The sequence below is a fragment of the Rutidosis leptorrhynchoides genome, chromosome 7, assembly GCF_046630445.1.
Source record: "Rutidosis leptorrhynchoides isolate AG116_Rl617_1_P2 chromosome 7, CSIRO_AGI_Rlap_v1, whole genome shotgun sequence".
Lineage (NCBI taxonomy): Eukaryota > Viridiplantae > Streptophyta > Magnoliopsida > Asterales > Asteraceae > Rutidosis > Rutidosis leptorrhynchoides.
This window is the reverse complement of record NC_092339.1, coordinates 315,729,000-315,748,916: the sequence shown is the minus strand read 5'-3', so window position 1 is coordinate 315,748,916 and position 19,917 is coordinate 315,729,000. Positions and strand designations below refer to the sequence as shown.

General features: G+C 35.5%; 1 protein-coding gene across 1 annotated transcript in view; it reads right to left on the bottom strand.

Moving 5' to 3' along the window:
• Positions 1 to 4,884, bottom strand: part of LOC139860201 (uncharacterized) — a 57,646-nt gene extending 52,762 nt beyond the window's left edge. Inside the window, exon 1 of the mRNA XM_071848973.1 lies at positions 4,239 to 4,884. Coding sequence (XP_071705074.1) covers positions 4,239 to 4,884 — 646 coding nt within the window. The remainder of the gene's footprint in view (positions 1 to 4,238) is intronic.
• Between the last annotated feature and the right edge of the window lie 15,033 nt (positions 4,885 to 19,917).

Here is a 19,917-nt window from a genome sequence, read left to right as displayed (position 1 = left end):
AGTTGTGATCTAGCCTGAGATGTGTATACACTGGGTCGTGGATTGATTCAAGATTATATATATCAATTTTTTTCTGTACATCTAACTTTGGACAACTAGTTGTAGGTTACTAACGAGGACAGCTGACTTAATGAACTTAAAACATCAAAATGTATTAAAAGTGTTGTAAATATATTTTGAACATACTTTGATATATATGTACATATTTGTTATAGGTTCGTGAATCGACCAGTGGCCAAGTTTTACTTCCCGACGAAGTAAAAATCTGTGAATGTGAGTTTTAGTCTCACTTTTAAAATCTAATATTTTTAGGATGAGAATACATGCAGGTTTTATAAATGATTTACAAAATAGACACAAGTACATGAAACTACATTCTATGGTTGAATTATCGAAATCGAATATGCCCCTTTTTATTAAGTCTGGTAATCTAAAAATTAGGAAACATACACCCTAATTGACGCGAATCCTAAAGATAGATCTATTGGGCCTAACAAACTCCATCCAAAGTACCGGATGCTTTAGTACTTCGAAATTTATATCATATCCGAAGGGTGTCCCGGAATGATGGGGATATTCTTATATATGCATCTTGTTAATGTCGGTTACCAGGTGTTCACCATATGAATGATTTTTATCTCTATGTATGGGATGTATATTGAAATATGAAATCTTGTTATCTATTGTTACGATCTGATATATATAGGTTAAACCTATAACTCACCAACATTTTTTGTTGACGTTTTAAGCATGTTTATTCTCAGGTAATTATTAAGAGCTTCCGCTGTCGCATACTTAAATAAGGACAAGATTTGGAGTCCATGCTTGTATGATAATGTGTAAAAACTGCATTCAAAAAACTTATTTCGTTGTAACATATTTGTATTGTAAACCATTATGTAATAGTCGTGTGTAAACAGGATATTTTAGATTATCATTATTTGATAATCTACGTAAAGCTTTTTAAACCTTTATTGATGAAATAAAGGTTATGGTTTGTTTTAAAATGAATGCAGTCTTTGAAAAACGTCTCATATAGAGGTCAAAACCTCGCAACGAAATAAATTAATATGGAACGTTTTTAATCAATAAGAACGGGACATTTCAGTCGGTGGTACTGTTGATGCCGGAGATTCTGCTGGTGCTTGTAACCTTTGCACCATATTCTCCAAAGCCACTACCTGAGCGCGAAGCTCGTTGACTTCTTCTACTACACCGGGATGATTGGCGGTTCGGACGAGCGGATGAATAAGATCCAGAATTTGAGAGAGTATATGATCATGACGAGATATTCTAGAGATGAGAGAGAAAATGGTATTACGAACAGGTTCGCCGGTAAGTGCTTCAGGTTCTTCGCCAAGAGGGCAATGTGGTGGATGGAAGGGATTGCCTTCTTCTTGTCTCCAATAGTTAAGTAGGCTACGAACCCATCCCCAATTCATCCAGAATAGATGATGGCTAATTGGTTGATCCATTCCGGTTACACTGTCTTCAGAATTCAGGTGAATATCCATATCGGAATAGCTGTCAGAGTTTAAGGAATTTGAACTAGATACGGGATCCATCTTGTATAATTAGGGAGATGATTTTTTTTTTTATATGAATTAGATTATAGAATTTAGTTTGATATTCTTCAATACATAATTTACATATGTATATATAATACCAAATTCCATAAATCATGGAGAAATTTTCGGAAGATGTCAGGAAAAGTTTACAGTAACAGATACGCTAAGATATGAATTTTGTCTATACACTATTCATGCAATCAATGCAGTAAAACGTGTCTAGACTAGCAATGATAAGCAGGTAATTTCTGACAAAAAATGATAAGCAAAACTTTTGACATGCAGACACGGTCAAAGTCCAGACTTACTAATGTATCCTAACAATTATCAGTTAGACACACTCATGCAAGACCTGGTTCGCTAGGACCAACGCTCTGATACCAACTGTGACGATCGCTCCAAATCCATATGGACGAACACGTCATTCATCGATTTCATTGCGAGGTATTTGACCTCTATATGATACGTTTTGTAAACATTGCATTCTTTTGAAAAGGCACACCATAAATGAATATTTAAATCAAAGGTTTTCGACATCTGATGATATCTACATATAGACAATCACCGTAAATAATAGTTTACAATAGTACTTCCGTTGACAATGCAGTCAAAATAAGATACATGGTGATGATTTGGTGAATGCAACGTTTCCTTGAAAAATATGTCATGTAAGACTCCATGCACATAGCTTGTCTAATATATAAGCAAACAGCGGAAGACTTCTAAGGAACCTGAGAATAAACATGCTAACAAGTGTCAACACAAAGGTTGGTGAGTTCATAGTTTTAATGATTTGCATAATCTGTACATAAAGGTGGATCACAAGATTTCAGTTGTTTCATCCAGAAACATTTATCAAAATATTCTACGAAATTGAGCACCCTGGTAACTAAACTTAACGTATATATAATTTGTACCCTTTGTATAATCATCTTAATAATACATGCAAACCAACGTGTACGCTTCTCAAATAGCATACGTCCGTTAAAAGGCTAGTACTCTAGCTCGGACGGGGATATCAAGCCCTATGGATCCATATACTACTACTCGCGCCCACCAGTTCTTATAACTGGCAATTAACAGTTACCAAAGCTAAGGGATTTTCAGTTCAAACTCAGTGTAGAATTTAGTATGTACTTGTATCCATTGCGTTTAAAATAAAGTGCATGTATTCTCAGCCCAAAAATATAAATTACAAAAGCAATTAAAAAGGGAGCATATGAAACTCACCTTAGCAGCATATAAAGTCGTTCGCCAAAATGTGACTGAAACTCGGAATGCAAAATTAACCGTAGATCTCAACCTAGAGAACATATGTTGGTCAATAAATGTCTATCAAGCTAGGTCTGGTCATAGTGTATCACAATCCTAATGCTCGAGATCGACATACAAAAGTTTTCCAAAGTTATTTCAAAAAGTTAATTTTGACAATAGTTCAACAAAACGAGACGTACCTTATATAAGGATTCATTTACTCAGTTGGTAATACTCAAAAATCCAATTTATCAATCTTACAAACAAGTTGTTTAAATATTAATTGCAGATTCAAAAGCAATTCCAATTATCGTTAATCATAATTCAGTTGTCCATATCTTTTAATTCGTTCATCGAAACTATTCGGTGTCTAAATGAAAAGTTATTGATTTTTCGCCAGTTTTCCGAAAACATGTATATCATATACCTTTTTCCAGTAATATATGTATTTAATTCGTGATTCATTATAAACTGTTTAACGACGAAATTTAGCATACAAACATGTATAAATATATATACTCGAGCACTAGTATGTATACACTATTAATTTATAAAATATAAAATATAAATGCTTACGTATTAATATTGAGATTCAATATTGTAGAAAAGTACGTAGACGCAACAGAGATGATAAACACTAGATTTGATTCACAAATATACCCTCGAACATTACCCATAACCTCCTTGGCAATAACCCATAATTTTCTTAGCTCTATCCCGCTCAAAAACCCATTTTGAAGGTGACACGCTCATAACCTCGTCGTAGTATTTTAGGTGTATATACTACTAATAATAATATTATAATAAGAATAATAATAATAATATTAATCTTAATAATAATAATAATAATAGTAATAATAATAATAATAATAATAATAATAATAAAAATAATATTAATAATAATATAAAAATAATAATAATACAGAGGAATGAATCGAGCTTTTATAGTATGTGGCCTGCTACAGTACCTCATGCGAACGCATGAGTTTTCAGTGGTTTTGCCATGCGATCGCATGGCCGCCTTATCCTGTTTTTGTTTGCTAGTTCCTCGACATCAAATAGTGTCACTGTAGCAAATAGTGTTTACTGTAGCAAATAGTGTTTTACTGTAGCAAATAGTGTAGCAAAGTCGTTTTCACTGTAGCACTGTAGCAAAATAAGGCTACACTGTAGCAAATAGTGTTTTACTGTAGCAAATAGTGTTTTAAGGTAGGAAAGTCGTTTTTACTTGTACATATATATATATACATACATATAATTGTTCAGGAATCGTCGAGAGCAGTCAAATGTAATTTAATACATGAAACAGTTCTAAAATTTTGAGATTCAACTTCATAGACTTTGCTTATCGCGTCGGAAACATTAAATCATTTAAAGATAAAGTTTAAATTTGGTTAGAAATTTCCGGGTCATCACAGTTGTGCTCAGAAACTTGAGGTGTTTTAACATCCTCGTGACGGAGGACACGAGCAAATGTTTCTTGAAGAGAGGGAATCGTAGACTCGTTCAAAAACTGGGACTTAATAGCATCATGTTCTGGTCGTAAACCAGTTAGAAAGCTCATGACCGCTAATTGCTCACGTTGTGTCTGCATAGTCTTAATATCAGCACTTAAAGGCATCACAGAGTTAAACTCCTCATATGTTTTCTTAAATTCCATAACATAAGCCATTAGAGATCGATCGTGTTGTTCACTGCGATGAAAAGATTTGCACACATTAAATATTTTAGAGATATTGCTCTTTCCAGAATATAGAAAATCGAGATACTCCATAAGCTCTTTTACATACTCACAATGATTTACCAACGAAGTAACCGAAGATTCAATGGAATTCATAATTTGAAGAAAGATTCTGACATCATTTTGTAGCCACAGATCCCGTGTATCATCTTTAGGAGGTTCGGAAGTAAAATGAGAAGCTTTTCCCATGCTCCTAAGATATACACGGATTGTCTTACTCCATTCAAAGAAGTTAGACCCATTAAGTTTATTGTCGGTCAAACGGGCTCCAATAGGAATAGTCTCGCTTAAATTACTATCTATTTTCTTTTCATCGCTCATTTTTTTTAATAAAATAAAATTAAAAGATAACTTAAAATAAAAAAAATACGGATAAAAGAAAGTTTAAGGAGTTGGTGAGAAATGTCAAGTCATAACATAGTTTGGTAGTAGGTGAAAATAAATATCTGACCACTTGGTAGTGGATAAAAAAGAAAAAAAAACAGACAGCAGACAGATAATTAGCAATCGACCTTTTTTTTTTCTTCTTCTTCTTCAACTAGCAATCGGAGTAATATTCAAGAAACTAGCAATCGGAATCACGAGACTGACGATCGGACAAGAAAACCAGCGGTGGAGAGTGATCCACGCGCCCTCACGCGCCGGCGAGTGGTGGCGACTAGTGGTGATAGGGCGGCGCGTGGGGTGGCTTACGGCTGTCGGAAGTTTTTCGTTTTTTTCAGAAATATAATTCGGGACCTTCTGGGACGTTTGGCGGGGGTGGTGAGATCTGAAAGTGACTTCGAAACGTTTCAATTTGGAGACTGAAGTGATGGCTGCGGGTTGGGCTGCGGGTGGTTATGGTGGTGGTGGTGACTTACAGACTCAAACACTCATAGGTACGCTCTGATACCATGTAAAACATCTAAACTCTCTGTAATTTCATCTCTCTTAATTGATACATATTTACAACATACAACAAGGATATATATATAGACCCGAGATACAAGACCTGACTGCCCAATAAATGCACCTGCCCAACTAACTACATTAATTGCACCGACTCAACTAACTACATTAATTGTACCGACTACCTACTAACATTAAATGTGTATACGTATGTCTTTTGTATTGTAATAGAAAGAAAAAGAGTAAGAATGAAATGTGTGAAAAAGATAGAATTGTTGGGGTTTAAATAGGAGTAAAATGGAGTAAAAATGATTTTTTTTTTTTAAATACAAAAAAACGGATATATATCCGTTGGGTAACGGATATATTACCCCAACCAATCACATGCTGCCACATAACCCTTTGAAGCCCCATTTTTTTCAATCAAAAATGGAACTGACGCCCCATAGCGTCAAAATCTGACGCCGCGATATAGGCGTCAGATTGAAATCATGAACCACATACCATTTGAATCAAAATCAAAATCAAAATGTCGGACCACATACCATTTGAATTTGAAATCCAAATTGAAATCGTGAAAAGGTTCTCGGTGAAATCACTGATGCGATTCAGAAGTGTCTCCAAGTCTTGGAAATCATTGATCGACAGCTCTCCTTTTGTTTCCGATTACAACCTTTGTCAAACTCAACCACACCTATTAATAGTTAACGAGGATCCCGGTGAGGGTGGGCTGAAGTATGTTTCAGTTGTAGATGATGATAACTTGTCTAAACAGATGTGTGATGTGTCTGCGATTCCTTCAAATTCTGCAAAACAAATGATCAGACCAACACTTGTTAGTAGATCTCAAGGTCTGTTGTGTTTGTATGAGGAGCAATTCCATAAAAAGTTTTGCCGTCGTGCTGTTATTTGGAATCCTTGGATTAGAAAATCTGTTACTGTTACTCTTCCTAATATTGATTATCGCAATTATGGAAGTGTTGTTGGTTTTGGGGTTTGTCCCAAAACTAGTGATCCTAAGCTTGTCAAGGTTACGTTTCCTAGAAGTTTATCTTCAATGGAACCTTGGCAAGTTGAGGTTTATTCGTTAAGTTTGGGGTTTTGGAGAAGTCGTTCATTTAGCAAAATAAGTGATCTGCCTTGTGAATCCCTTGTATTTGCATCGCCGAGTGAATCTGTTGGTGGGTTTATTTATTGGAGTGCTTATCATAAAGATGTTTCTAAACTGTATTGGGTAATAATCTCCTTTGATTTGACTAATGAAGAATTCGGAGTAATATATCTTCCTGATAGTTTTAAATGCTGCTACATTTTAGGTTTGTCTAAGAATTTGGAGTAATATCTCTCTTGTTTTGATTCCCCATGATTACGTTGACGAATATGATTCTGGTGTATGGATGATGGAGGGCGGTGTTACAAAATCGTTTACAGAGCTATTGACTATAAACTCAATTGATGATGATGGTGTGAATCGGATGGCAATTAGTGACAAGGGTGAAGCAATCTTGAAAATGATAGAGAGTTATAGGAAAGAAAATGTAAATGTAGCATCGATTGATACTTATGAACCCTCCTCAAATCACATCAAGTGGACTAAGATTTCTCAAGTTTGTCGATTCGCCTCTATGAGCTCCTACATGGAAACCATGCTTCTGCATGATTACAAGGAGTTTATTTAAATTGACAATTGCTTGATTAGTCAGATTGCAAGGTGAAACAGACAACCAAGCTTTTGGGTAAGGATAATCACTCTCATTACTCTTAAACTATTTTACAGTTTTTTGCTTTAATATCACATTGGAATTTGTTTGAGTATTATTAAGCTGATATGGATAATTGGATATTCCTTTGATGTATTAAACATACTTCTTTATTCCTTTAATACGATGCCTTTATCTTTTCAAATGTGTATGATGAATTAGCTTGGGGTCATATTTCGATTAGTACGTAATTACAGAAGGTCATTAATATCCTAGTTGGTCTGACTCATATTTTAACGAATCCACTCTGTTGAATTCACTGTGACATCTCACACACAAGTGTTGTAAGTATCAATCGAACGGGTAAAACTAATAAAGTTTATCTATTCAAGCAACCATTACTACTAAGATGTGTATTAAGTGAATTTCAGTAATGCATTATGTGTATCATTGAATCTGACTTGATGCTACAAAGTGAAAATTCGGAACTTCATTTGAGCATTATTGGCTAGTACTCATACATACAACTAAGTTAAGCCTTCAGCCTATGTGGCTGCCTTGTTTTTTCTCTGTTTTAAAGCTTGCTGACATGTCTATGTTTATGCATCTGAAAATAAATTTCTTATCTTTTAACAACACAACAAAGTCAACTCGTTACAAAAAACCGTACCAAATCAAATCCTATGGCTTCCGCCTTCGTCAACCACTTCAGTTTGCTTTTTCCTTTCTACTTCGAATTTTTAACAAACCTAAACAATCAACCACTGATTACACCAAATCTGATTCCTTCTTCTTCGTATGTTACCCACAAGCCTAAATAATCAACCATTATCTAATTGTATCACTACAGTTAAAAGACTGGTAATGTGCGATTCAAATCCAATTAAAGTTTTTGTATTAGTTATCCTCACTGTGCGAATCAATAATATCGAAACCAAGAGTATTTCTCTAGAAGCATTGTGCTGATTACAGGGCCAGTAGTTGGGGTCGGTTAAATATTTTTTTGGTGCTGATGCTGGTGTATCGTACTTCTCTGTAACAACATATACGAGATCAGTATCTGTCAATGATGGTTTGTGGTGGGTGTTGGAGTATGGAGAACTTTAAACAATTAGAGGGAAGATTCCAGGAAACTCACACGAAGCTTCCACGAAGTTGTTAGGAAACTCACATGTAGCTTCCACGAAGTTGTTAGGAAACTCATATGTAGCCTCCATGAAGCTGTCAGGAAACTCACATGAAGCTTCAAGGAATTATTTTTAGCTTACTCCTTAAACCATTCTATAAATAGACCCTCTTGTAACTCATTGTAAACACACCACAAATATTCAGTAAATACATTCTCTAGTTGGTCCGTGGACTAAAGCAATCACAACGATTGCATATAACCACGTTATCTCTTGTGTCGATTTACATTTCTTGCATTTATAATCTTTCGTTCATTAAGTGGGTTAGTAATCTTGTAGAATTACTATCGGTGAGTGATCTTGTTGAATCACTTGCGTTGTTTTGGGTCCTAATATCCTTACAACTGGTATCAGAGCAGAAGGTTTCGTTAAGGGAACGATGTCGGAAGACGGGAAGTTTAGAATCGACCGATTCGATGGGAGAGACTTTGGCTTTTGGAAGATGTAAATTGAAGATTACTTGTATCAAAAGAAGCTACACCAACCCTTGTTAGAGACCAAGCCTGAAAGCATGAACGATGCCGATTGGATGCTTTTGGATCGTCAAGCTTTGGGCGCTATTCGTCTTTCACTTGCTAAGAACGTTGCATACAACGTTGTGAATGAGAAGACGATGTTTGCTTGCTTGAAAGCACTCTCTAACATGTATGAGAAACCTACCGCTTCTAATAAGGTATTTCTCATGCGTCAATTGTTCAATACAAAAATGAAGGAAGGTACGAGTGCAACGGATCATATCAATGAATTTAATAATATCGTTTCAAGGCTTGAATCGGTAGAGATTAAGTTTGATGATGAACTAAAAGCACTAATCTTGCTTTCATCATTACCGGAAAGTTGGTCGGGTATGGTTACCGCGGTTAGTAGCTCTACGGGAACTACTAAGATAGCGTTTGAAGCAATAAGGGATTTGATTCTTGGTGAAGATACTCGTAGGAGAAACTCGGGGGAATCGGCATCCGGTTCTTTGTTAAGTACCGACAACCGTGGTAGAAAATTTGATCGCGGTGAGAAGAAGGGTAGAAAGAAGTCTAAGAAGAGGTATCCATCGAAAGATAGAAGTGAAGCTGTTTGTTGGGGTTGCAATCAAAAGAGACACTTTCAAAGGAATTGTAAAAATGGTCCGGCGAAAGGTGTGAACTTGACCGCGGAAGAAAGTGATGATGCACTTTTATGTAGTGTTGAAAATTCAATGGAGTCTTGGATTTTGGATTCGGGAGCTTCGTTTCATGCTACTCATGTCAAAAGCATGATGAAGAATTTTCGTTCATATCAAGGCAAGGTGAGATTAGCGGACGACAAACAACTCAATATAGAGGGCATTGGAGATGTTGTATTGAAGACTACTCTTGGCTCTAATTGGACCTTGAAAAACGTAAGATACATTCCTAAATTAAAAAGGAAACTTATTTCGGTTGGTCAATTAGATGATGAAGGTAACGCGGTTACTTTTGAAAATCGCCAATGGAAGGTGGTTAAGGGTAGTTGTGTAGTGGCTCGTGGACATAAAAGGGGAACTCTTTATATGGTTGAAGTGTTTGATGAAGACACGGTGGTTGCTACAGTTAATGTTGAGTCCGAATCAACTCTATGGCACCGAAGACTCGGGCATATGAGTGAGAAGGGTATGAAGATGCTTGTTTCGAGTGGGAGAATTCCGGATTTGAAAAAGGTAGAACTTGGGTTTTGCGAACCATGTGTATATGGGAAGCAAAAGAAGGTGACTTTTGGAAAATCAGGGAATGCACCTAAGTTGGAGAAATTGGAGCTCGTTCATACGGATGTGTTTGGTCCAACCAATGTAGAATCACATGGAGGTTCTTGCTATTATGTCACCTTCATTGACGATTCCACTCGAAAGGTATGGGTTTATTTTCTTAAAGCTAAATCCGATGTATTTAATACTTTTGTGAAGTGGAAATCTATGGTAGAAAATGAGACTAATTTGAAAGTCAAGTGCTTGAAGTCGGATAATGGAGGGGAATATGGTAGTCTTGAGTTTAAAGACCATTGTACAAAGCTCGGTATTAGAATGTTGAAAACAGTACCGGAAACACCGCAACACAATGGGGTCGCCGAACGTATGAATCGTACGTTAAATGAAAGGGCTAAGAGTATGAGACTACATGCCGGTTTGCCTAAGATGTTTTGGGCAGATGCGGTTAATACGGCAGCTTATTTGATAAACAGGGGACCCTCAACACCGTTGGGTTTCCGAATTCCCGAGGAAGAATGGCAAGGTAAGAAGGTGAGTTATAATCACCTTAGGATCTTTGGGTGTAATGCTTATGTGAAGACCAAAGATGCGGATAAAGACAAACTTGAAGCTAAGTCAAAGAAGTGTATTTTCGTAGGCTACAGGTCGGATGAAATGGGCTATCGTTGTTGGGATAACGAGGCTAGAAAAGTAATTCGTTCTCGCGATGTTACTTTTGATGAAGATTCGGTCTATGGCAAACCGGAAACGGGGAGTCCTAAACCGGGTCATGTTACTTTTGACGATGTTTCTATTGATGATCTTACAGGTTCTAGTGGGAGTACGAGAAACAATTAATTACCAACAAATGGTGAGGCGTCAGAAAATGCTAATGATGGGGATGGTACGGAAAGCGGTGATGATTCCGAACATAGTGCGAGTTCTAGTGATGAGGAGGACACAAATGAAACCGGTCCAACCATTTCGGTTGCTCCTACACTAAGACGCTCGACTAGAGTGCCCAAACCTAATCCTAGGTATTCTCCATCAGCAAACTACTTGCTCTATACCGAGAATGGTGAACCCGAAAAGTTACTTTGAGGCAAGAAAGATAAAAGAATCTATACAATGGGAGCTTGCCATGAAAGAAGAGATGGGGTCACTTAGAAGAATAAAACTTGGTCACTAGTGAAGTTACCTCATGATAAAAGGGCGTTGCAAAGTAAATGGGTGTATCGAATCAAGAATGAGTTGGATGGCAAGAAAATGTACAACGCTCGTTTGGTGGTTAAAGGCTTTCAACAAAAGAAAGGAGTTGACTACCAAGAGATATTTTCACCGGTGGTGAAGATGACTACTATTCATTTGGTACTTTCTATGGTTGCATCCGAGGACTTACATCTAGAGCAACTAGATGTGAAGACCGCATTCTTACATGGTAACCTTGATGAAGAGATCTATATGAGGCAACCCGAGGGCTTTGAGGTAAAGGGTAAAGAGAAGTGGGTTTGTAAGCTAAAGAAAAGTTTGTATGGATTGAAGCAAGCACCTCGGCATTGGTACTTGAAGTTTGACCAGTTTATGAAGAAGATTGGTTTCTTAAGATGTGAAGCGGATCACTGTTGCTACTTGAAGAAATTCAAGTCTTCTTACATAATCTTATTGTTGTATGTTGATGACATGTTGAAGGGATTACTTTCCCATGAGTTCGAGATGAAAGATCTTGGTGGTGCTAGGCAAATACTTGGCATGAGTATTGTGCGTGATCATGTGAAGGGTACTCTATACTTGTCTCAATCCAAATATATTGAGAAAGTTGTAGAGAGGTTTAACATGGAAAATTCAAAGGCTCGTTCTATGCCTTTAGGTAGCACGATAAAGCTATCGAAAAGTCAATCACCTAAAACGGAAGAAGACAAAATGGAGATGGAAAAGGTTCCATATGCATCGGCCGTGGGTAGTGTTATGTATGTCATGGTTTGTACAAGACCCGATATTGCTCACGCAGTGGGAGTTGTAAGTCATTATATGTCTAATCCGGGGAAAGAGCGTTGGGAAGCGGTTAAATGGTTACTTCGTTATTTGATAGGTACTTCTAATATGGGATTGTGCTTCTCTAAAAGCAATGTCATACTTAGAGGTTATGCAGATGCTAATTTGGGTGGATGTGACGATTCGGGGAAAAGCACTACGGGTTATGTTTTCACAATAGGGAAGACGGCGGTTAGTTGGATGTCTCGACTACAAAAGAGTGTTGCTTTATCAACCACCGAAGCCGAATATATGGCTATTGTAGAAGCTTCTAAAGAGCTTGTTTGGTTGAAAAACTTCTTAGGTGAGTTGGGTAAAAGACAAGACTATTGCATCTTGAATTGTGATAATCAAAGTGCGGTTCATCTTGGGAAGAATCCGGTGTTTCATAGTCGTACGAAACACATCAATATAAGGTATCATTTTATTCGACAACATATAAATGATGGTACTTTATTATTGGAGAAAATCCTTGGTACGAAGAATCCTGCTGATATGTTTACTAAGGTTGTTACGGCAGAGAAATTGAGGTTTTGCATTACCTCAATTGGTCTTCTAATGAATTGATGAGAGAAGACCCCAACTAGAGAATTAGAGAGTTAATGTTTCAATTCTAACAAGTAGTGTTGAAGACCTTGTATCGAAAGTCTGCTCATCCGAAGTATGTGTTGAGTGTGCGTGTCCCAAATGGAGTTTGGCGGTATAATGGTGGTTTAACGTTCTTGGTTAGATCGTTGATATTTTGAGTTGACGAAGGTTGGGTTTGTTCAAAGTCTCCAAGTGGGAGATTGTTGGAGTATGGAGAACTTTAAACAATTAGAGGGAAGATTCCAGGAAACTCACACGAAGCTTCCACGAAGTTGTTAGGAAACTCACATGTAGCTTCCACGAAGTTGTTAGGAAACTCATATGTAGCCTCCATGAAGCTGTCAGGAAACTCACATGAAGCTTCAAGGAATTGTTTTTAGCTTACTCCTTAAACCATTCTATAAATAGACTCTCTTGTAACTCATTGTAAACACACCACAAATATTCAGTAAATACATTCTCTAGTTGGTCCGTGGACTAAAGCAATCACAACGATTGCATATAACCACGTTATCTCTTGTGTCGATTTACATTTCTTGCATTTATAATCTTTCGTTCATTAAGTGGGTTAGTAATCTTGTAGAATTACTATCGGTGAGTGATCTTGTTGAATCACTTGCGTTGTTTTGGGTCCTAATATCCTTACGGTGGGTACTACTTACAACTTTCACGAGTGTTAAAAGTTTCATCCTTTAATATTTTATTTTAACAGACGAACAACCTGTCAAAGGAAAAGTTCATCAAAGTGATTTAATCATTTTCATGAGGAAGTACATAGTATCGAGGGTAACCCACTACCCGTCACAAATGTTGTAGATGAGAGGCACACACGAGTTTCATTTTTTTATCTATTCATTCATATTGAAATTATAGAACAAGAATACATGCGATTACTTGTGCCATAAAGCTTGCCGATGAGATCTGATAGAGAAGGACCCATGTCCAAGCAGCCCAACAAACCCCAAGCCCAAGTCCATGGATGAAGCACTTATAAAAAGATAGATTAGGGTTAGAAAAGGCAGAGAGAAATCATCATTATTTGTGATTATCCTCTGATTGTTATCTTCTCTTATTTCTATTTTATTACTACAAGTATTACTACATATTCATCTTATTCTCCATTGCTAAATGCTTCCATTTTTGCTGCTACTTATCTGCTGCTGTTACAATTCTATTTGTAATTCCCGCTGTTGTTAATTTGGTTTCTATCAAAATCGCACATGTTCACTGCATATATCATGCTTTCTTGTATAAATAAACAAGAATATATGCGATTACTTGTGCCATAAAGCTAAGTAGCCGATGTCATCTACTGTTTCTAATTACCTTTGTGTATAGCAGACCATTGCAGGTACATTAGAGTTGAAAAAGTAACCAGCACGTAACTTGGAATGCGAAAAAGGGACGGTGGCCGGCAGTGGCGATTTTAGGATCAGAACTTAATAGGGTCTGAAAATTTTTTCAGTTATAATTATATTTGAATATTATTATAGTGGTTGTTTACTCCTAAAAACTACAAATTCGAAAAATATGCAAGGTCGGGTAGTTAAATTTAGTGGTGTCCTACAAAGTTTAAAAGAAAAACTATAAATTCGAAAAAAGATACGGGATCATGTAGTAAAATTTAGTGGTGTCATATACAAAATTAGATGATATTTTCTATAAAAGATTTTCAAACTAATGGTGTCCTGTGACCCACGAGTCATAACATAAACTCGCCACTAGTGGCCGACACTGGTGGTTAGTATTAAATTTCGCAGTTATTGATAATGCATGTTGAAACTTATATGTAATATTCCATTTGCAGATAGATACAAGTCAAGACGCATACCTATAGAACATGTATTCTCACAGGTTCAAAACTTTTAGGTTTTTGAGATTAGAGTGTATTGTTCGTTGTGATCTCAGAATAACTTCGCTTTTTGAATATGTTGATGTTCATGGTAAAAATATTTGATTGTGCCTTTAATGGAGTATAAGTGTTTACACATCAGACACACTTTGTTAAAAAAAAAAAAGATGCAGAAAATTTTGAATTTCTACATCCGGTACCGCTGGTTTGTATCTCATTATGCCGGTAATGGCCGCAAAGCTCTTCCCGCTCATATGACTGCCTTTAATCATTTGACTAGTTTAAATGTTTGGTTGTGTGTCTTGCCTGATCGAATTCCTCGATACCGGATCATGATAAGACCACTTGTAGTGGTATAGGGACGTGTTGCGTGTTGGCAGGTGGGATGGGGTAGTTGACGTGGACGTGGAAAATATGCTGGTAAAATGGAGAGTAGTGTGGTGGCTTGTTGGGGATACAGTGGGTATTTTTAAATTCTTTTTCGTTTTTCGTGTAGGTAGTAGAATTATTTTAATTTTCATTTTGTTTAATTAGTTAGAATAAATTCAAGTAATTAATAGAACAAAATAAATTTATAAATAAAAAGACATAATTAGAATTAAAAAATGATTACAACGAGAGATGGATCGGTCCGCGGTTTGATGCTGGAAATGATTTCGCTTCAAAATTTAAAGTCGATATCTCTTAATTATAACGGTTAGAAATATTAGTTTTAAATTTTGTCATATAACATTTCTTACATACTAGCAGGATTGGCCCGCGCGATGCGTTGGGGTCTTTCGGGTTACATATTCAGATTTAATGTAGCGTTATGTATTTATGGAATTTAAAACGCTACACGTGGTTGGTACCTAGTATACTTAATGGTCGGTGCATTTTTAACGCCGGAAAAATTGCGTAAAAAAGGGGGACGGAACCATCGATATGATGTAGTTAGTTTGGGTTGTTTATTATACGTGTATATATGTATGAGAGATCGCCTGAAACATTTAGTGTTTCTCAAAAAGCATCCGTTTCGCGTATAGTTAGTTGCGTTGTGTTAGTAAAACTATTTCGAGTTGAATGGTGACGTCGGAGAAATTTAAATCTCGGCGAGCGGAAAGATACGGCCCGTTAAAATTTTGGTTGGAGTTTGTTTAAGTTTTTTTTAATAAAATAATGATTTTACGTTTAATACCCCTATTTTGAGGGGTGAAATTGCATATTGGTTAAGTTTTGGTGGGGATGGAGTGTAATATGTTACGTTGTCGTTTTGGGGTAGATTGGGAAGCAAACTTGGTGGTGTTTTAGTATTTGAGGGGTGAAATTGCATATTGGTTAAGTTTTGGTGGGGATAGAGTGTAATATGTTACGTTGTTGTCGTTTTGGGATAGATTGGGAAGCAAACTTGGGGGTGGTTTAGTATAATTAGGTAATAGGTAATAGGTAATAACTAGTGTACGAACCCTCGCTTTGCACCGGGGGTTCGGTTTTCAATGTATTTTATTGCGTTTAGTTTGTAAAATTATTTCGTGGCTAACGATGATGTCGTTGAAGCGCAACTCGAGTCGAACTAAAATGTATAACCCGTGAAAGATTTAAATGTTATTTTAAATTAACAATATATGTGCATCTCCGCGTTTCGTTATGGAATTGTCGACTTTTAAAAATTTAACGCAAAATCAACGTGTATGAAAAGTACCCCAAATATTTAGCGTTTTTTTAAAATGCGTCCGTTTTGCGTATAGCTAGTGACGTTGTGTTCTTAAAATTATTTCGAGTTTAACGATGGTGTCAGAAAAATTTGACTTGTTGCGAGCGAGAAGATATGGCCCGTTGAATATTTGAGTGGAGTTTATTTAAGATTTTTTATGAAAATGATAATTTGACATTTTACTCCCTGTATGAAGGGTCGATTTGCTTTTTTGGAGAAAGTGTGGGGGGTTTTGTTGTGCAAATGAAATTTAGTTAAGTTAAAAAAAAAATGAGAAGTTAAAAATGCCCTTGAACACTATTCATTTAAAAAAAAAATGAGAAGTCAAAAATGCCCTTGAACACTATTCATTAGCTCTCTCTCTCTTTTAGATATAGGTATAATAGGTAATAGGTAATAGGTAATTAGGTAATAGGTAATAATAAGGTAATTAATTTAGTAACTTATAGTATTAGTCAATATTGAAATTAAAAAAAAAATTTAACTAAATAGGTAATAATAAGGTAATTAATTTAGTAACTTATAGTATTAGTCAATATTGAAATTAAAAAAAAAAATTAACTACCACCATTCGAACCTGGCAACCATCAAAGAATAGACTACCCGTTGACCAGTTGGGCTAAGTGGGATTTCAATTTATCTTTTGTTAATAATAATTACACATAGTAAAATCATGTGCTATCAAAATACGCAGTGTATAAAGCGACGTCGTCTTTTCCGAATGGCTAATCATAAAAAGTGGAACGACATAAAACTTCGGCTCTTTTAGTATATAAAGATGAAAGATGAATGAATTATTATAAAGTCCGAAAAATAGAAATCTTACATTAATTATTAAAAAGTCCTAAAATAAAAAATGATATTAATTAGAAAACTAATTATCAATGCGGCAGAAAATTGGAGGACGATGCTAGATGTGCTCGGTTAGGTTTTCACGTAGTAGATCATGCTCATATCTATCGCATATTTCCCTTATCTCTAGTTTCACGATCCCTTCTTCGATTCCGAACAAAGTTTGGCTGCTTTCCAGACATGGAAAACATCTCATCTTCTTTAAGCGAACTTATAGTGAAGCCGTTATTCTCTTGTATCATATTGTTCAATATTACACAATATATAAGATTATGGACATTTTGTTGACTTTGTAAGATCGTCCGCCGATACGGAATCTACCTTGAAGAACACAGAAGGCACGACGCACTTGACATCCTTCCGTGCATTTTCTTGAAACCGTTTGAACTTTGTATGTGACTCGTCGGTTTTGGATGTATGTGCACTGATATGAGTAGCACAATATTGATATATACCATGAGCGAGATAATAATCGTGCGTGTAATTATGACCATTTACAGTGAATTGCTCACCTTCATGATTTCTATGAATATAGATTCATGTACATGTACAGTTGTAGCACTAAATGAACCCAAAATTGGGATCCTAGGAATCCTAGACTCTGGCTCTACTTTTTTAATCTCACTAGAGTCGTTTCCAAGGACATGGAGTTATTGATGGATCAGGGAAGAAATGGTGGGCTGCATCTTGCAAAAAGAACACTAGAAATGTAAGTCTATCACTTAGTAACAAATATCTCCAACTAAACCAATAAATAACATGATCCGTTTGGACCCATATTGTTAATACCCAATTTAACCCAAACCCCTTTTGACCCATCATGCAGTTCTTCTTACCCACCCATCTTGCCTTCGTTACTAAAGAGCCAAATTTGTGTGAGAAATAAGAAATACAGTTAACTAAATTTGAGTTATGACATTATTTGAGTGTATGTGATGTGCATGAGATGCTGGCATATCTATACAAACATGTATCTTCTTACACTTGAAGTGTAGGCCATGTAAAAAATCTTGCACCTTCCTCTACTTTAAAGGCAAGCCAGATGCATATGACGCATTGAACTTTCCATTTTAGCACTAACTAGTCCAGGAGCGGCCCGCGCGATGCGGCGGGGGCTCTTGGTCCAGTTCGAACGTAATTAGTTTCGTTTTGTTGACAAAAATATTTCGAGTTTACCGATGCCGGCGGAAAAATTTAACTCGCGGCGAGCGGGACGATACGGGTTGTCGTTGTATTTAGCGTTTTTTAAGAAGTGTCCGTTTCGAACGTGTTTTTATCTTTTTGTTCATAAAATTATTTAGAGTAAGACGCTGCCGTCGAAAAAATTTAACTCGCGCCGAGCGGAAAGATACGGGTTGTCTTTATGTTTAGCTTTTTTAAAAAAAATTCCGTTTTTAATGTAGTTAGTTTCGTTTTGTTCACAAAAATATTTCGAGTTTAACGGTGTGTTCGGTGAAATTTAACTCGGAGCGAGGAGGAAGATACTGGCTGTCGAAGTGTCAGGGTAGAGTTTTTATTTCAATTTAGACTATTGACGGTTTACCCCCCTGAAGGTTGGGGTATTTTATGTAAGCTGTTTATAGTTGAGGGTAGAAGAATAGAAGATCAAGTGTGAAAGGGAGGTGACACTATTGCCGTTTTTCCCCTAGGGAATGACGAAGAACCACTTTACAGTTAGTATATATATATATATATATATATATATATATATATATATATATATATATATATATATATATATATATATATATATATATATATATATGGGCAGGATCAATGGGGAAGTAACCATTCGGGGGGAAGCGGGGGGAAACAAAATTTTTTTTTCTTCGTTTTTTTTGGAATTTTTTTTTTCCGGCATCAAGATCACACGAAAATATGAACATTTAGAAGAGACACTTCGTGATGAATGTTATTATTTAGGCGGGAAAACGATCGACAAAAATAACATTCAAGATAATATTGTTCGTGAAGAATATGAACTTTTTTTTTCATGTTTTGTGAAGTAAAATATAGCCCGATTTAGAGTTTAGGGTTTAGGGTTTGGTGTTTTGGGTTTATCTAAACCCTAAACTCTAAACCGTTCGTGTTAAAAACTCAATCTAAATCCTAAATCTAAACCCTAAACCCTAAATTTCTAAACCCTAATATCTAAACCCTATAAACCCTAATATCTAAACCCTAATATCTAAACCCCAATAGCTAAAACCTCAACATACGCTCGAAAAATACGATAATTGTTATATATTACTTCTTCGAGCGTTTTGCCGCCAAAATAAAAACATTTATCACAAAGTGTCTCTACTAAATGTTCATATTTTCATCTCATCTATAATGTTCGTGAACAAAGTTTTTTCAAAAAACGAAAAAAAAACGTTTTTGCTTCCCCCCCGCTTCCCCCCGATTGGTTACTTCCCCCTTGATCCTACCACTATATATATATATATATATATATATATATATATATATATATATATATATATATATATATATATATATATATATATATATATATATATATATATAATATAATATAATATTAATATAAATATAAATATAAATATAAATATAAATATAAATATAAATATAAATATAATATAATATAATATAATATAATATAATATAATAATATAATATAATAATATAATATATAATATAATATAATATAATATAATATAATATAATATAATATAATATAATAATAATAATTATAATATAATAATAATAATAATAATAATAATAATAATAATAATAATAATATAATATAATATGTACATATGTTTTCATTGATTTAAACACCATACATCATTCTTTTTTTTTTGAACAGCCGAATATTATAAAAAACCAAAAGGAACCCAACCTAGCGA